The following is a 17,840-nucleotide window of genomic DNA, read 5'->3' on the forward strand; positions in this document are numbered from 1 at the left end:
AGACTTTAGCTTTGATTCAAGAGGTTTATGTTATACATTTGATTTAGAAAAAAGCAACAACCACACAGGACAAAGACACACAACAAGGAAAACAGGACAAGCTGAAACAGACAGGATAAAGGGGGGTAGACAGATGGCGGGATTTTGAATAAGTAAGAAGGAATATGAATGGTGATGATCATCATCCTGATATACATATTTATCTGCACAATTACCACCCACAAAAATATGGATGTATATCTGAACACATACCTATAGCTATATGTATATAAATATATACACCAAGCACTGACATGTGAAGTAAATATGACTGATTATCTCTTCATCATGGCAGCTGTCAGAGAGTAAGCGAACATTTTGTTCTAAAAGTTGATTTCTTAGAAGCAGGAAAAATGTGCAAGTGTAAGGATCTGAGGATTTTGACAAGGGTCAGTGACTAGATGACTGCAGCTGTTGTGGGGTGTTCCTGGTCTGCAGTGGTCAGTATCTATCAAAAGTGGTCCAAGGAAGGAACAGTGGTGAGTCAGTGACAGGATTGTGGGCGGCCAAGACTCAATGATGCTCATGGGGAACAAAGGTAAGCTACTGCAGCTCAAACTGCCTAAATAGTTAATGTTGGTTCTGATGGTGTCAGAACACACGGTGCATGACAGTTTGTTGTGTATGGAGCTGCATAGCTGCAGACCAGGAAGGATGCACATGCTGCCCACTGCTCACCAAGGAAAGCAGCAACAATGGACAGGTGAATATCAGAACTGGACCATGGAGCAAAAGAAGACAATCTGATGGTCCGATTAATCACATTTTCTTTTACATCACGTGGATGGCCGGATGTGTGTACCCCGCTTACCTGGGGAACACCTGGCACAGGATCCACTGTGGGAAGAAAGCAAGCTTGTGCAGGCAGTGTGATGCTTTGGGCAATGTTCTGCTGGGAAACCTTGGGTCCTGCGCTCCATGTAGCTATTACTTTGACACATATCACCTACCTAAGCATTGTTGCAGACCATCCTTTCTTGGAAGCAGTATTCACTGATAGGTGTGGCCTCTTTCAGTAGGATCATACACCCTGCCACAAAGCAGAAATGGTTCAGGAATGGTTAGAGGAGCACAACAGCAAGTTTGAAGTGTGGACTTCAAATTCCCCAGATTTAAATCCAGTTGAGCTTCTGTGGGATGTGAACCCCTGAATTGAAGGGGGGGTCTGCATTTCCTTCACATGTTGTTTAAAGACTATTTGATCTGGCAGCTGACTCCAGTCCCCCTCGATCCTGTACTGGATAAGCAGTCAAGAAAATGGATGTATTGTGAATAAATGATAGTGTCTCTGTCAACATCACTGTGTGATTCCCCACAGGACAAAGATGGATTATCAAGCTGTATTTACTGATTGTGCCGCTTGACTGCCTAAATGTGTTGCCCGGTGATGTTTTATTAAAAATTATTGCTGTCATTGTCCAGATTTGCTCATGTGAGCATGTGGCCCAAATTAAACTGAGCTATGTTGCAAGGTCTGTTCATATTTAGGAACAATGCAGTATTTACCTTTCTAGATTAATATGTTATAATTACAGCATACAGTTTATATTGTGCCTGTTGATACAGATAAAACAGAAAACCTCTTTCTCTGAGCCAAATACACAGCCTTCTTCACACATCTATTGAATGAAGCACTCTTTTGGTAACGCCTTAAATAATTTTCACCTATTTAGACACAATTTATCACAGTGTAACACATTTACTCATCATGCACAATGCTAACTACAGAACGCAGGTGTTAGATACAACTGCAGCTGTCATTAGATACAAATACTCAGAACTGAGTATGTCTTGCGTCTGATGTTATGAAACTGATATCAGGTTAGTTCAAAGTGCATAGCAAGAAACACTGAGTTGAAGGTTGATACCAACTGCGGATGGAGAGCTAAAAGATCTTCATCTTCCTCTTCTTTTAGCAGCTCCCTGCTCTGCACATGCCCAAGCCATCTCATCCCTGCCTCTTTATCTTTGTGTCTAAACCACTCAACCTGAGCTGTTCCTCTGATGTACTTGTTTACAATGCTGTCCATTCAGGTCACCCCGAATGAAAAACACCTCCAGCTCAGCCTCCTGTCAGTGCTACCGCCTCCCAACCATACATCACAGCAGGTCTCACCACCAGCTTGTAAACCTTCCCTTTCACTCTTGCTGCTATCCTTCTGTCACAAATCACCTCTGACACTAGTCTCCAGCAACTCCACCCTGCCTGCGCTCTCTTCTTCACCTCTTGCACACTGTCCGTTGCTTTGGATGGTCGACCCCACCTATTAAACTCATTTACCTTTACTTCTTCTACTCCTTGCAACTTCACCATTACAGCTGTCTCCCTCTCATTCACACACACATTCTGTCTTGCTTCTACTGACTTTAATTCTTTATCTCTCCAGAGTGTACCTCCACCTCTCCAGACTCTCTTTCACCTACTTCCTGCTCTCGCTACAGATTACTTAGTCCACAGAATCTCCTGGCAGACCACGTCTGTCAGTCTGTTGTTCACCAAAGAAAACAAAAAGGACCTCAAATCCAATCCCTGATGCAGTCCCACCCGCAGCTTTAACCCATCTACCCACGTCATCATTGTCACACTGTCCTCATACATGTCCTGCACCACCCTGACATACTTCTTTGCCACTCCTGACTTCCTCATCTCTTTCTCTAGATCTACCAACAGACAGTGCAACTCATTCTGACCTTCTCTATTCTTCTTCATCAACATTCTCAAAGCAAACATCACATCTGTAGGGCTCTTTCTCAGCACTAAGCCATACTGCTGGTCATCAGTACACTTCATTTCCAAACCTCATTTCTCCCACAGTCTAAAGACATGCATCATGTTAGGTTGTGAGCATGGATTGCTATCTCTCACAATTAGCCGTGCAACAGATTATCAACTTGTCCAGGGTGTACCCTGCCTCTTTCCCTGTGACAGCTGTGATAACCTCCAACAACCTCTGCAGAAAACGGATGGAAGGGACTATGGGGTCCCAGGCTAAAACTTTTCCAAGTCACCAAATCTCTGTTTGTTTTATTGCCCCTCCCAACCTACATCAGCTACACTGAAAGTCTGTACAATGATGTTTCCGCAATTACTTATAACTGCAATTTGTTTTCATCTGTTCTTCTGTCATCTTCTTCTTGTTGTTTCTGCTCCTTTAATGGCTCGCCACAGTGGAGCAATGTGCTTTGACCAATCTGTATGCAATTATCCTGATCTGCATAAATATTTGCCAAAATATTTTTTATACCGATGCCCTTCCTAATGGATGATTATAATTAGAACACAGTGAAGCCTGTAAATACAGTAAAGTCCCAAATAGCACTCCAATTAATTTAGGTAATTAGACCAAATCTGCCACCTGTGCAACCAATAATAACACTGAAATGGGTAATGATGATTTATCTAATTACAATAACTCATTTTTACTTTAAATGTGCTTTTTGCCACATTTTACTGATAACAAATTAATTAAAAACAAGACATGACAGAAATATCTTTTTTGATTTCAGTAAACCCATCAGGCTTTTACTAAGAGTAAAACAAAAAATATCCCTATTAATAGTCCAAATAGTTCCATCTGATGTGCCATCCGCCTAAATGCACACAACTCTCTCACCTTGGAAAAGCTCGTTGATGGATGCCGCTGCTGTATGAAAGCTGCAGGTGTGGAAAAAACTCAGAGAAAACATCTTCAGGGCTGGATTTTTTACAGACGTTTCAGTGTGTGAAAGATACGATGGAGCAAGAAGAGTTGGGGTTTTTTGTGATGTTGGAGGCAGTGGGTGTGTGATCTGCGTCTGATTCACCTCCTGACCAGCGGTCGTGTCACATCAGAAGCGTCAGAATTGGCAACCCTGCACCAAGTGAAGCTTTATTATTGTTTTTTTTCTCCCTTTGAATTTTAATAAGACCTTTTCCCTGAGCCTCCTGAGATCCGACATTAAATGATGATGCATTAAAACTGCAGAAACAGTACCAGCTTTTCTCATTTTGTCTCCATTTATAAGGAGCAGACATGCACACTGGAAAATTCTAAAACTTCTGAATGTACATGTCCTCATGAGGTCATTTTCTTTCGTGTTACTGACATGTTCATTAAAAAACAAACAGAGCAGAGGTTTCTAAAGCGGGAGGGGGCGTTTGGACTGTTTGCAGTTTCACATTGTGCTGCTGCACCATTCACTGACATCCCAAAGATCTCATTATGCATTCAGAGAAACAATAAAGGCCAATCTGCGTCAGAGCCAGACCAGAGGATCCATATTTGTCCCGCATAAAGTGCCGCCGGCTTTGTTTAAACATGAAGACGGTTTCCTTTGAATACAATAAAAGGGCTATAATGAAATCTGAAAGCTACAAGCACTGATTGAAATTCATCAAAGAGAAGCATCCAAGAAGCAACAAAGTAAACTGGCACTAAGCAAATATATTTGAAAGAGTTTGGGGGGAAAAAAGTTGGGTGATTACAAATAATTACCTTTCTAAATTCAAGTGTTATGCTTTTTATTATAAGAAAACATTAGAAAAGGGAGGCTTTCCCCATGCAAATATGGCTGTTCCTACATATATGACACATGATATACTAATACAACCCAGCTCCACCAAACTGAGTACATATCATATGGTTTTCCTTTCCATTCTGGAGATAAATTGCTATTTCTGAGCACATTAAAGTAACCTGAGATTGCCTTAATATAGCTTCCACCTGCCTTTGTAATCACATTGATTCAATAGAGTCGGTGAATTCTGTATTGTAGGCTCTGTTTAACTAGAGAGTACAATACAGCCATCTGCACTGGATGATTACACCTCGGCTACTGACGCCGAGCGCTGACATTTTGCGGGTAAAAGATAATGACTCCACTGCTCAGCACCCAGCAGCATGAGCAACACTTAGTGTTTTTTTTGTTCAGTGCAATGACTGTGATGGTTTGCTTTCCCTCTTTTAGTGAATAATAATAATAATAACTCAGGTACCAGAGGATGGAGCAGTGAAAGTGGGCCAGCAGCTGCCTGGAGATCTGAGGAGCAGACGTGTGACTAAATCTTCCCCCGTTTGAGAAGTCAGAGCTGTCTGGGGAAATCTACAGCAGATGATATGAATGACAAATTTTCATGTTTAAATCATATTTTTTTTCTTTTTTTTACTGAGCTGATCCAGGCACATTGCCAGGGTCCCTCTGCGTGAGTAAGCGTGCAAAAACAAACAAGCAAACAAAAGTGGTTTTGAACCAAAAGTAGGTCGTCGTGCTTTGTTAATTACAACATTTGCAATTTGTACAAAGCAAACTTTTTATTAAAAATACATATATGCTCTAAGTCTGCTCCCCAAATGGGGGAGAAACAGAAACGTCCCACTACCACGTATGCGGTCTAACTGGTATATCGTCTTTAGGAAAAGTTAATTAAATCTCAATTTAAAACTGTAAAACGGTCTATTAGAAAGTCACATTTTTCAGTTCAGTTCACTTTGAAGCACAGTTCACAACACCAGTCATCTCCAGGCACTTTATTTAGTAAAAATCTGGCAATATTATAGAGACAACCCCCAACCATCTGAAGCTCCCCTATCCTCATCTCGTCCATCTCCAACATCCTCTGAGATTTAAATATTTCTGTTGCATGATTGCAATGATTGTTTGTTGTCAAATCTGTCAGTTTGCAGTCATTTCCTCCATGCTGGTGAATGGCTAAAAAACTCCTTTTGCCCACTGTGTGTTTTGCCTCGGGGACAGGAATTAAAAGCTACATAACTCCAAGCTGTGCCAGGAGGAGCAGCAGGAAGATGACTGCTGGTGATGGAGCATCAGTCTGGAGGGGAGGTTGGTCTGACTTGGCTGCAATCGGTCGAGTGAAGATATATGGGTGTTCCTACGTATATGATATGTAATATAATAACTGTAAAAATCAGATAATAAATTAAGATTTATCACAACACAGAAAATGCAGTACTGCAGAGCGTTTTGAGAAGCATGACACACTGTAGCCTCTTTCCCAGTCTTTCAAACAGCTCTGAGTTGCTGGTGAACTAAAATGTATTTTTATTTCACCAAGCACTCATTTATTTTAATGCAGTGTCATTTACATGCACAGCAGCATGATAAAGCAGTTACAGAGTGTTTTGAGAAGCATCTAAAGCACAGGAATCATAACAAATGAAGAAAAAAAACAAGTTCCAGAGCGCTGAGCTTCCTTGAATCAACAGACTTTTCAACAAACACTTTAAAACACTTTCTGAAACCTAATTTCACTGGAGACACGTTTAGTTAATATTCAATTCTTTACACCAATCAGGCAAACAAAGTTGTCAAATATGGAAAGCTAATCTTACCATAGGCGGGCAGATGAGAGCGATGGGGTCAGAGAAGCTGCTCACAATCGTCTTTCCTCCCTCAGGCTGAAACTGTGAGAGAAGCAGACATGTGTATTTGAACAATTGCACATTTTTTCCAAAGTTTTAAACAGTGGATTTTATGTCAAATGATCAAGAAGTGATTCAAGTGCAGACTTTCAGCTTACCAGACAAACTAGCATCATTTTAAATTTAAGGATTGTTTTTAATACTTAAAATCCTTTGCAGTCAGTGACTGCCTGAAGTCCAGAACACTTTTGCATCACCAAATGCTACATTTCCTTTTGAGATACATTTCTCTGAGATGCTTTTATAGGCCTTTACTGTGGCCACCTCCAGCTGCTGCTTAGTTTGTGTTTTTTGTGTCTTCGGTTTTATCTTCAGTAACTGAAAAACTCAAATCAGACTGACGGCCTTGAGAAACTCTTGGCTTGCTTTTGCATTCATTTTTGGTCATCATGTCTGTGTGCAGTAGGAAGGAATGGAGGACCCAAAATTCAAGCTCCAGGAGGCAGAAGGTGAACTCAAAAACAGCTATATTGCTTGACCTGGGGAAAACTAACTAAACTGAGGAATAAAGCAATAAATTAGACCAGCAAGGCAGACAGAACACACAGTTTAGTGCAGGTACAACACAACACTGACAGAGAGAAACAGGGGGCCTAAATACACTGAGGGAAAATGAGGGAATGAGACACAGGAGGAGAGCACAGCTGGGAGCAATCAAACCTGACGAGACCAAGGGAAGCAAAACTAGAAACAATGACGTGAGACACAGACCTTCAAAGTAAAACAGGAAGCACAGGACAGGCACAGAGACAAACTAGACACAAAACAGAGGGAGCTCAAAATACAAAACAGAAACCAAAACACTGGTAGTAATACACCAAGATGAAACTAAAGATTAATAATAATAATAAAACAAAACAAAACACTGGGTCGCTGACCCAGGACTGTGACACATTACCATTTTGCACTTTGAAGCATGGTCTGATCAGTTTTGCAGAATTTGTCTGGATCTGAGCAAACACTATAGCTCTGTACACTTCACAGTTCATCCTGTTACCTCGGTCAGCAGTCACATGATCAATACACACCAGCGATTCGATTTCATTGGTCGCTATAAGTGTCCACGGAGCAACACTACCTCCGCCATATTTGTCAGATAATGTTGCATGCTTCTGATCATGAGCTGTGTCTTTCCTTCTCCATATTTTTTTTCCATCATTCAAGTTAGTTTTGGTTTTACCCGTCCAAAGATTTTTTTTTTCAGATCTTAGGCTCTTTCTGATGTTATCTGGCGAAGTATCATCTAGCCTTGTTGTTTTTAAGTGTAACCAGTGGTTTGCAGCATGTTATAAACCCTCACCAGCTACGTTTATGAAGACATCTGTTGATTACAGACTTCAACAATGATCTCAGTGAGAGTCTTCTTCATTTGGTTAGATGTTGGAAAGAGTTTTTATTAATTATGGAAATTATTCTTTCTTGATGTAAATTTGTTATCTTTTTTTTTTTTCTTAAGTACCAGATTGTGGATTTGGTTTTCCTCTCTCTGGTAGGCTGATTTCCATTTTTCAACTCAATAATTGCTTCTTCACATTTCCATGTGCAGTCGCAGGGAACAGCTACCAAATGCAAGTTCAACACTTTGAATAAACTCCAGATTTTTCTCTCTGTTTAACTTGCCACCCGTAACAGGTCAACAGGCCTCATAAGGACTTGAAATTTGTAAATCATTTGTGCGTTTACTTTTGAGGCTCTAAAAATGGGGGTCGGTATATAAAAATGGGCATTATTCCTAAACAGTTAATGGAATACTTTTGTGAAATCTCTTGAATTATATTTGAAAATCTGCACTTCAATCACATATTGACTTTTATAAAAACCCACTGTGGTCTGTTTCCAAATGAATCCTATACAATAATGACTCATTGAACTTTAACCTCTTGTGCCTTTAAATCAAATACAACTTATTGTTCACCATGTTGTTCCACAGTCCCTTGGCCAGCTCCTCATGTCCCTTTATGGTAAAGTGGAAGCAGTCGTGAGTGAAGAAAGTCATATCGATCTTCCCGTTCTGCTCAGAGAGACACAAAATACACTGCGGTATAGTTCTAGTGATGGACAGCATTGTTGGTGAAACATGATTCGTGAGTCTCTCAGCCAAAAGGCTACAGCTGTCACACTGGGGATCCTGATGAGTCAGTCATCACCGCGTGATGTTTTGCACCAACTGGTCCGAAAGCAGACACTTATGTCACACTGATAGGCGTGAGATGGATTACCGGGAGGCGGGGCGGGTCAGCGTGCTTCAGAAAGGGCTGGAGAACAACGGCGAAGTCGTCCCTGAAGAAGCGGTCGCTGTACAGCAGCTTCTCGAGTCTTTTCTGCAGAGGAAAGCAGCGTGAGAATCAATTTGTCTCCCATTCTCCTCGCTTGTGCTGTTACAATAACAGCAAACACACAAATTACAGAGAGCTGGGAACATGAAATCAGTATGTAATGTTCTGTAATGTTCAATGTACCCTGTTTGCACATTTAAGTGAGTTATCATTGGGGACAATGACAAGGCAAATTATTATGGAAGATACAGTCAAAAATGCATTTTAATGGGCATTTTTTTAGCTTTGTTTGCTTCCAAAATACTTCTTCTTTCAGGCTGGTAGAAAACAAATGTTTAAAATACATTTCTCTGCACTCTGTCTATTAGATATTTATGCATGTTTAACAAGACAATTTTGGTATTCTATGGCAAACGGGCTCTATAGTGCCGGGCAGTGAGCACAGAGGACATCTGTTTGAAGATGAAGTCTGTTTCTGATTGTTTGGTCACTGCCATCCTACACATTCCTCTTCCTCTTTGCACAAAGGAGGAGATACCAGTCCTACTAATAAGTTTAGGACCTGTAACTGCCTGTCTCCTGGAATCTCCTCCATGCTCTTGAGACTCTGCTGGGAGACTCAGGAAACTGCCTGTGCAACCTCTGCAGGGTTCAGGTATCACCTTATGTACCAGTAGTTACACTGACCCTAGCCAAATGCTAAACTAGTGAAAACATAGGAAAAAAGACGAGGAGTGACCTCCACTTGTAAAACCATTGCTGTTTTAGGAGTTGTCTCTTTGTTGCCCCTCTAGTGCACCTTTCGTTAATTTCATTAACACTAAAGCAGCTGAAACTGTTTAACAACCCTCTCTGCTACTTAACTGATTGGATCAATAATCAATATCCCAGAAGTTTAGCTGACTTGATGCTATACTCTGATTAAAAAGTATTCCTTTCTGTCTTTTTAAGCAGTGCATGTATATTTATGGCAGTTTTTCCTCATATTCTGACCTAGAAATCTCATCTCCGATAGCTCTTACATACAACAGAGTGTGCAGTTCAAGATTCTGCAGGTGTTTTACAGACGAGCTTCTTTGTGCAGCCTAACATTCAGAGTCTGCTGTACAGAAGGAACATGTTATTCCTAAAAAACATAGGATTTTTTTAATGATGCATAGAGGGATTAAAAAAGATTCCATATTCCTTCTAATGTGGCAACCAAATGAAAGAAGAATTTATCATCTTTCCTTACATAATACATAATCTTATAACATGAAAGAAGTAAAGTGCACCTGGAATTCCAGATTGACCTCCACCAGCTCCCGCAGTTCAGGAGATCTGGCTACTGGCTCTATCAGGCATGAGCAGAAAGACCTAAATCAAAGTTAAAAAGTAAAAAGTTCAAGAAGTGTCAAGCAAGCCAGAGCTGAACTTTTTCTGAGAGAGAAAGAGAGTGCTCACCGCTGGAGCAAGCACCCTGGGGTGGGCTTCTGCACCTCCCTCAAAGTCTGCATGGGGAGGATCTGAACCACGTTCACAATCATACGGGGAACCTTGAAGCACAGCATAAACACCTGCACTGTGGTGATTCAGCACAGCACTGAGCCCTCACTCTCAGCAGACAGTAAATCCAGGGCTAAGCCTGATTTCGTTTATCTTTGACTTTACCTCATTCATAAGCATTTCCAACGAGACGGTCATATAGTGGATGAAGTTATCGACTGAAAAAAGAGCCTGGAAGGAACAGAGATTCATCAGAGGTAATAGAAGAGTCAATATTCCATATATAGAGAGAGATTTTCTATTGAATTAAACATAAAAGACCAAGACAGACTTTATCTTTGCAGTAATCACAGATGTCATTCATGCCCATGAGAATAGTCAAAAGCTTCCAGTCCTCTTCAAAGTTGAGACCCTAAAGGAAGAGACCATAGTCCCGTTACCTCTCCCATCCCTGTGCTGTATCATTACTGAGAAAACAAGGCCTCGCCTTACCTCGTAACCTCTCAGTGTGTCTATCAAATGTCTCGTCTGACCGGGCAGATTGCTACAAAATAAAGAATAACGTGTTTTCTAAAGTGAATCAGGTCAGAGCTCAGATTTTTTTGTAGAAAAATATAATTTATTAGATTAGGCAACATGAACGTAAGCGAAGGTCTTACAAGGTGTTGTGTCCAGTTACGGCCAAGTTGAAGCCCGTTTCACTGATATGAGCCTGCATCCCATGAACTGTCTTTCCAGGAGAAGCTCCAAGCAGATTGGGGTTAAACAGCTTGATGATATCTAAAAATGACAGCGTCAAACAGGTAAAGAAAATGAGCTGGACTTTTCTCGTTGTGAGTTTCATGGAACGATACAGTTAAGAAACAGCTCGGACACAGCAGTGACAGCTTACTTGCCAAAGTAATGACATCTTGATATGTCCCATAGCCTCCAATGCTGCAAGCAGAAAGGAAAGCAATACCAGCAGCAGAAGTGTTAATGTCAGTTTAACCTTGTTTCTTACAGACTGACACTCTCATGGGGGAATACAGTTTCTAACATGTTCATATGAGATCAATCTGCTTCACATCATCCTGATTGTTATTTGTGTGAGATTTGTGACGGGCACCTCCATGACACGTGACGAAACTCGATGGGAATGCCGAGGACAGTGGTGGCGTTGGCGCCGATAGCCGTCTGGAAAAGAAGGGGCACGGCATACAGAGATCAGGAGCCGAGGAGGAGAAAAAAGCAGTTTTATGAGTAAGTGTTTGTGTGGGTGGTTTGTCACTCTAATTTAAACGGATCCTATTGTGCCGTTCCAAATTTTCTGCCGTATATGTGCAATGCTGCCTAATCAAGGCTTGGGATGAGAACTATTATAAACTGTGAGTCATGCAATGATACACAAAGAGTCCAAGAATAAAAATATAGAGGGGATGATAACAGGTCACTATTAACCAGCTGCAATTTGGGCATTTTCTCTTAGATTATGAAGATGTGCCGTTCTCATAAAAGCACAAAAAGAGAAAATAACTAAGCTGACTGCTCTTCTGTTGGTGGAACATTTGGTTAGTAATGCAGTTTAAAGTTTATTTCCATCTCATTTGCACTCAGTCTTTATCCATCACTGTAAGCGTTTTAGCTCTTCTCACGATTGCAGCTGCCTTCTGCTCAGCAGGACTAAGTGAGTATGCAAAATGAATGAATCAACGGTCAGAGCATTCTATTTTTGGTCGACGTTACACTGTATCATCAGCACAGCAGAGGAAGCAGCAAACAACAAATAACACCTACTGTCAGAGAATCCCCCAAGGCGGCGATGACTTTGATATCCGCCGCCTTCACAAATTCAACTAGACAAAAGCGTGGATGGAGGGGTGGATAGAGGGAAGGTGGAGAGGGAAAGAAAGAGAAAAAGAGCGTTAGTTCAAACTCTCGAACAATACAAGATTTGAGGTCAGCAGGTGACACCTGGACAGACCTGAGGAGGGGACAGAGGGAGAAGGACCCATGTCTGAGCACTGGAACACAGGATGCTTGAAGCTCACTGGCCGGGTTTTCTCTGGAAACTCCTGAATAAGTAAAAAGAGAGAAGCCTCGCTGTCACATCGAGACCAGTTATGATTCCTTATGAGTCCTTATTTCCTTGTAATGACTAAAGTTTGTCTTCAGGGACTGACGATTGTTTTCTTCTCCTTTTTTGAGCGTCTTCCTACATTATAATAAACTGCTATAAAAACATGTTTTAAACAGTTGCGTACTGTTCTTTGTGAATAGAGTTTAATACTGTATATGTTGATGCATTTGTGGGGGGAAAAGGAAGCTCATGTGCAAACTTGCAAAAATCTTAAAAAAAACCAAACCTTTAAAATCTTCAAAAAATCTTATTGCATTAGAAAGTTTTAGATACATTATATTGCCATAACTATTTGCTCATCCACGTTTATGTGCATATGAACTTGCGTGACATCCCATTCTTAATCCACAGGGTTTAATATGACGTCGGCCCACAGCTTCAGCTCTCATGGGAATGCTTTCCACAAGGTTTATGAGTGTTTATGGTAAATTCTTTTAGAAGTGCATTTGTGAGGTCAGACAAAAAGAACCGACTCACAGTCTCCGCTCTAATTCATCCCAAAGGTGTTCTATTAGGTTGAGGTCAGGACTCTGTGCAGGCCAGTCAAGTTCTTTCACACCAAACTCGCTCATCCATGTCTTTAAGGACCTTGTTTTGTGCACTGGTGAGCAGCCATGTTGGAACAGGAAGGAGTCATCCCCAGCTGTTCCCACAAAGTTGGGATGCGGAAGCATTAAGAGTTCCTTCCACTGGAGCTAAGGGGATAAGCGCAACTCCTGAAAAACAGCGCCACACCATAATCCCCCTCTACCAAACTTTACACTTGACACAATGCAGTCATACAAGTACTCCTGACAACCGCCAAACCCAGATTGGTCCATTGGATTGCCAAAAGGAATCCAGTGGTGGCATGCTTTACACCACTGCATCCGGCATTGGTGATGTCAGGATTGGCAAAAGCTGCTCAGCCATAGAAACATATTTCATGAAGCTCTCTACACATTGTTTTTTGAGCTAACCTGAAAGTCACGTGATGTTTGTAAGTCTGTAGCAATTGACTCTGCAGAAAGATGGCAACTATGTTCCTCAGCATCTGCCCCTTCCTCAGTCTGTTATTTTATGCGGCCTACCACAATGGAAATGTTGTTTATTTCAACATCGTTAATGTGTGATTGCTAAATATACTGTAGCTAGCTAGCAATGGTCCGCCATGTCGGTACGGCATCACGCAGCATTATGGAGCGGTGACAAAGCTGATATCTCATCTTAGTTGAACAAAAGCAAGAAACTGAATTTAGGGTACATGGATGACTGTAGACTGAGACTCTTTTCACCATTAAATGATCTTTATAAATGCATTGCTCAAAAAATTAAGGAAACACTTGATGATCATAGTATAACATGTAATATCACTTTGTCCAGTTAAGAAGCATAATCCATTTCACCTGCTCCATGTGACAGAGTCTTGAGACACTGAAGTGAATGTTATGCTGTCTATAAGATCATCAAGCATGAGGGGTTTGGCAGTGGGTCAGTTATAGTCTGAGGAGGCATGGCCTTAGACAGTGACAGCCCACAACACCCTGACTGGTTCCACTAGGCCTGGGTTCCTCCTGGTGCGGGACTATGCCTGGTCTCATTCGACATTTTCATGTAGGCAGTTCCTGAGTGACAAAGGCATTAATGCCACTGTTTGTACCTCATGTTTCCCACACTGAATCTAACTGAGAACCTACGAGACATCAGTGCTTCCTGCCAAATAGCACCGCAGACTGTCCAGTAGCTCAGTGATGCCCAGCTGACGACCATCAAGCCTCTCATCAGGAGCATACCTAGATGTTGTTGGGAGTTCATAAAGGCACACTACTAAACCACATTATGATGCTGGATGGATCAGCCTGACTTCAGTTTTGAACTTTTATTTTTGGTTTGATTTTGAATCCAGCCCTCAAAAGATAGATGCTTGAGGTTTCCAATGGCTGTTGGTAATATCATTTTGTATTCAACAAGTTATACAATCTATGTCAATAAAGATTTTCTACCTTTATCACGAATATTTAATTCATTACAATCACTGTGTGTGACAAATGCTCCCTTAATTTTTTGGGAGCATTGGTATTGTGGTACTTTAATACATTTTACAGCATAGCAAGTCTAAAAAACAAACTCGATTGCTATTTAAAATCTTTAATTCAGTGGTTAACTCCTGCCCTGATATGCCGATGGTCCCATCCTCAGCTCTCTGTGAACAATTTCTAAAATACTTTACTGATAAAATTCTATCCCTCAAATCCTCACTCCCCCCAGTGGTGAGCCCTGCTCTCACTGGAGAATGTGCTTCAACTTTTCATCAGTTTGAGCCAGTGTCACTCTGTACACTTAAGCACATTGTCAAGCAACTGAAGATTACTAGTTCTGCATATGAACCTCTTCCGCCTCGCATTGTGAAGGATGGCTTTGATGTAATTGGGCCCAGTATTCTGTTTTTAATGAACTTATCATTGTCTTCTGGCTGTGTTCCCTCTGTTTTTAAACATGCTATAGTGCAACCTGCTCTTAAAAAAAGGTGTCTTGATCATTGTGATTTCGTTAATTATAGGCCGATATCCAAACTTCCATTCCTCTCCAAAATCCTAGAGAAGATAGTTCTCTCGCAACTCCAGGCTTACCTGGATGCGCACGACATCTGTGATAAATTTCAATCTGGTTTTAAACCACGCCACAGCACTGAAACAGCTTTGCTGAGAGTCCTTAATGATCTTCTCTTAATTACTGATTCAGGGCATTCTGCTGTATTAGTCTTATTGGATTTGTCCTCAGCCTTTGATATGGTTGACCATAATATTTTATTAACGAGGTTAGAATGCACTGTGGGCATTCGGGGTGAAGCCCTTAACTGGTTCAAATCATACCTTTTGAACAGGTCTTTCTCCGTTACCTTGGGTACTTATTCTTCCTCAACTGCATCCTTATGCTGTGGTGTGCCCCAAGGCTCTGTGCTTGGCCCAATGTTATTCTCACTATATATGCCCCCCCTAGGCTTAATCTTTGAAAAATACAACATTTCTTATCACCTCTATGCCGATGATATACAAATATATTTTCAATTAGATGATGCACTGCTTCCTCGAGTGCATGAGAGAAGTCAGAGAATGGCTTTCAGGCAATTCTCTTATCCTGAATGATAAGAAAACGGAGATTGTGGTGTTTGGCAACCATATCCCCAGGGGGCTATTAGCTGATACCTTTGGTTCCTTTGCCACTTCTTTCTCTGACTCAGTTAGTGACCTAGGTGTCCTGCTGGATAGCTCTTTGAAATTTAACAAACAAGTGTCTTCAGTAATCAAATCTAGCTTTTACCAACTGCGCCTTATTAATAAGGCTAAGCACTATGTCCCTCATAAAGATCTTGTAAAGCTCATTCATGCTTTTGTGACTTCTAGATTGGATTACTGTAATTCTCTCTACCTTGGTCTTCACTCCGCTCTCCTTCACAGACTTCAGCTTGTCCAGAATGCTGCGGCTCGCCTCCTGACTGGCACTAGAAAGCATGCCTCTATCACCCCTGTTCTTATTGATTTGCATTGGTTACCCATAAAATATCGCATCGAATTTAAAATATTGTTGTTCACCTTTAAAATTATAAATAATTTAGCCCCTCGCTATCTTGTTGATCTTCTTAGTCTATATGTCCCTGGGCGAGCCCTCAGGTCTTCAGCCCAATTACTCCTGGCTCAGCCTAGATCTAGACTTAAATCTAGGGGTGACCATGCTTTTGCCCTGGTTGCACCGAATCTGTGGAACAACCTTCCTGTTGCTATCCGTGCGTCAGACTCCATTTTATCTTTTAAATCCCATTTAAAAACTCATTTATTCAACATAGCTTTTCCATCTAGTTAGTGTCCCTATTTTATATTTGGTTCAATTTCTTATTTATGTACTTTATCTTTTAGCTATATCTGTTTTTAGTAACTTTGTTCTTATATTCCCTTCTATTGCTGTATAATTAGTGCCCTTAACCTGATGACATATGTGGTACTTTGTTAATAGTCTTTTATTTAATGTCTTAATTTTCCTGTTTTTATTGTAGGGCACTTTGGTGTACCGTTGGTCTTTTAAACGTGCTATACAAATAAAGTTGTATTGTATTGTATTGTCTAAAAAACAAACAAACAGGATAATAGCAACTAAATAACTGACAGTAAGATCAGGCAAAGCTTATATTATATTATGATGTGATCACTGTTTTTGTCCTTGTCACATGATCTGTAAATAGTGTCTCTGTATGTTTTTACAAACTTGTGTGTAACACCAACCTGCCAGAGGGTCTGCAGATGGAAATTAGCCCAAGGCTATAATCTGGCATATTTACATTTGTTAAAATGTTCATTAATATGTATTGTCCCTCTTTCTAAATAAAATAAATATAAAAATATTTAATCCAGCAGAGCACAGTGTTTGTGCACTAAGATTCTGTTGTCGATTACAGTAGGCAAACGTGAACATAACTTTCACTACTACAGTGGAAACCTCATCTTCAGTACCTTGGACTGCATTTTTATTGACCGATCATTGTTTCACTGTCTTTGATGTGTTAGCTGTGCTTGCTGTGCACAAGTTCAGGATGCCTGCTGGGCCATGTGGTTAGTCTGGTGTGACACGATGATAACCTACTTTTAAGAGAAAGGTTAACAATTGCTATATATTAATGTTTTTTGTCTTTTTAATCAGTCTGTCAACCAAGTCTTTTTGCTGTTTAAATGACAACCAAAATTTAAACTTTGTGTCTAACGACAACAAAATAAACCCTCAGTGATAAACATAGGTGAAACAGTACCTTATTGAGGGCCTCCTTGCTGTAGTGCCGAATCCCCTCTTCATACTCCGACCACCAGTCATTTCCTTTAAAGGGATCATTAACTGAAACTTCTCAAACCACTTTATAAGCCATCGTTAAAGCTCATCTTTAATCAGCTAAATAAGCCCTAGTTCAAAAGTTTTTTTGTCTTGACTTTGTCCTTGGTGTACATCTATAAAAACAGATGGTTGATATAAATCGCAAACAATCCATTAAAAAACTAAATAATAAAAGGGAGGGCCCCGTTTCAGAGGCTGTTGTTACAATAAATATAGGCACAGCCTCACGTGGGAGCTGCCCTCCTGCTTGTTCTAGCACTTACCTTTGACAGAGCAGGACGCGAGTACACACGTTGCCACAGCGATCCAAAGCCACCCCATAGTATCGCGTATGGACCAGTCAATGGGTCACCCCTACACACTGCACAATGCGACGCTCAGTTTTCACAGCATTGTCACTTTGTCTCAGCCTCAATGGCTGAGCGACAACCTACAGGTCCAATGAGAAGCGGCCGCTCTTGCTGCTGATCAATGTCAGCAACATTGCAGTGTTATGTCAGACATTTAAAGCCAAGCAGGGCACGAGCCACCTATCCGAACTACAAATGATCATTGATCCAAGCATTTAGGCAATCAAACATTCAGAAAATCTTTGAAATATCCATATATCATTTATTAATTTATTTATAAACGTGTTTTAATGGT

General features: G+C 40.8%; 1 protein-coding gene across 1 annotated transcript; it reads right to left on the reverse strand.

Moving 5' to 3' along the window:
* Positions 1-5,270: 5,270 nt before the first annotated feature.
* Positions 5,271-17,754, reverse strand: si:dkey-177p2.18 (phospholipase B1, membrane-associated). Its single transcript, XM_005449686.4, has 16 exons — positions 17,459-17,754; positions 17,116-17,180; positions 12,183-12,273; positions 11,996-12,054; positions 11,328-11,395; positions 11,112-11,155; positions 10,879-10,999; positions 10,712-10,763; positions 10,551-10,631; positions 10,385-10,450; positions 10,178-10,269; positions 10,009-10,090; positions 8,678-8,779; positions 8,374-8,469; positions 6,369-6,440; positions 5,271-5,908 (listed from the first exon to the last, which is right to left on the reverse strand). The coding sequence occupies exons 1-16, from the start codon at positions 17,514-17,516 to the stop codon at positions 5,783-5,785; spliced, it is 1,275 nt and encodes a 424-aa protein (XP_005449743.1). The 5' UTR covers positions 17,517-17,754; the 3' UTR covers positions 5,271-5,782.
* Positions 17,755-17,840: the final 86 nt, after the last annotated feature.

The sequence above is a fragment of the Oreochromis niloticus genome, linkage group LG15, assembly GCF_001858045.2.
Source record: "Oreochromis niloticus isolate F11D_XX linkage group LG15, O_niloticus_UMD_NMBU, whole genome shotgun sequence".
Classification (NCBI taxonomy): Eukaryota; Metazoa; Chordata; class Actinopteri; order Cichliformes; family Cichlidae; genus Oreochromis; species Oreochromis niloticus.

Bases quoted from the DNA above. Each gene is read 5' to 3' on its own strand.
- si:dkey-177p2.18 (XM_005449686.4), bottom strand. From the start codon at position 17,516: ATGGGGTGGCTTTGGATCGCTGTGGCAACGTGTGTACTCGCGTCCTGC. The intron at 11,396-11,995 runs GTAGGTGTTATT...CTTCTTTTCCAG, and splicing joins CCTTGGGGGATTCTCTGACA to ACGGCTATCGGCGCCAACGC. The intron at 10,764-10,878 runs GTAAGACCTTCG...TTTATTTTGTAG, and splicing joins GTAACTGGACACAACACCTT to CAATCTGCCCGGTCAGACGA.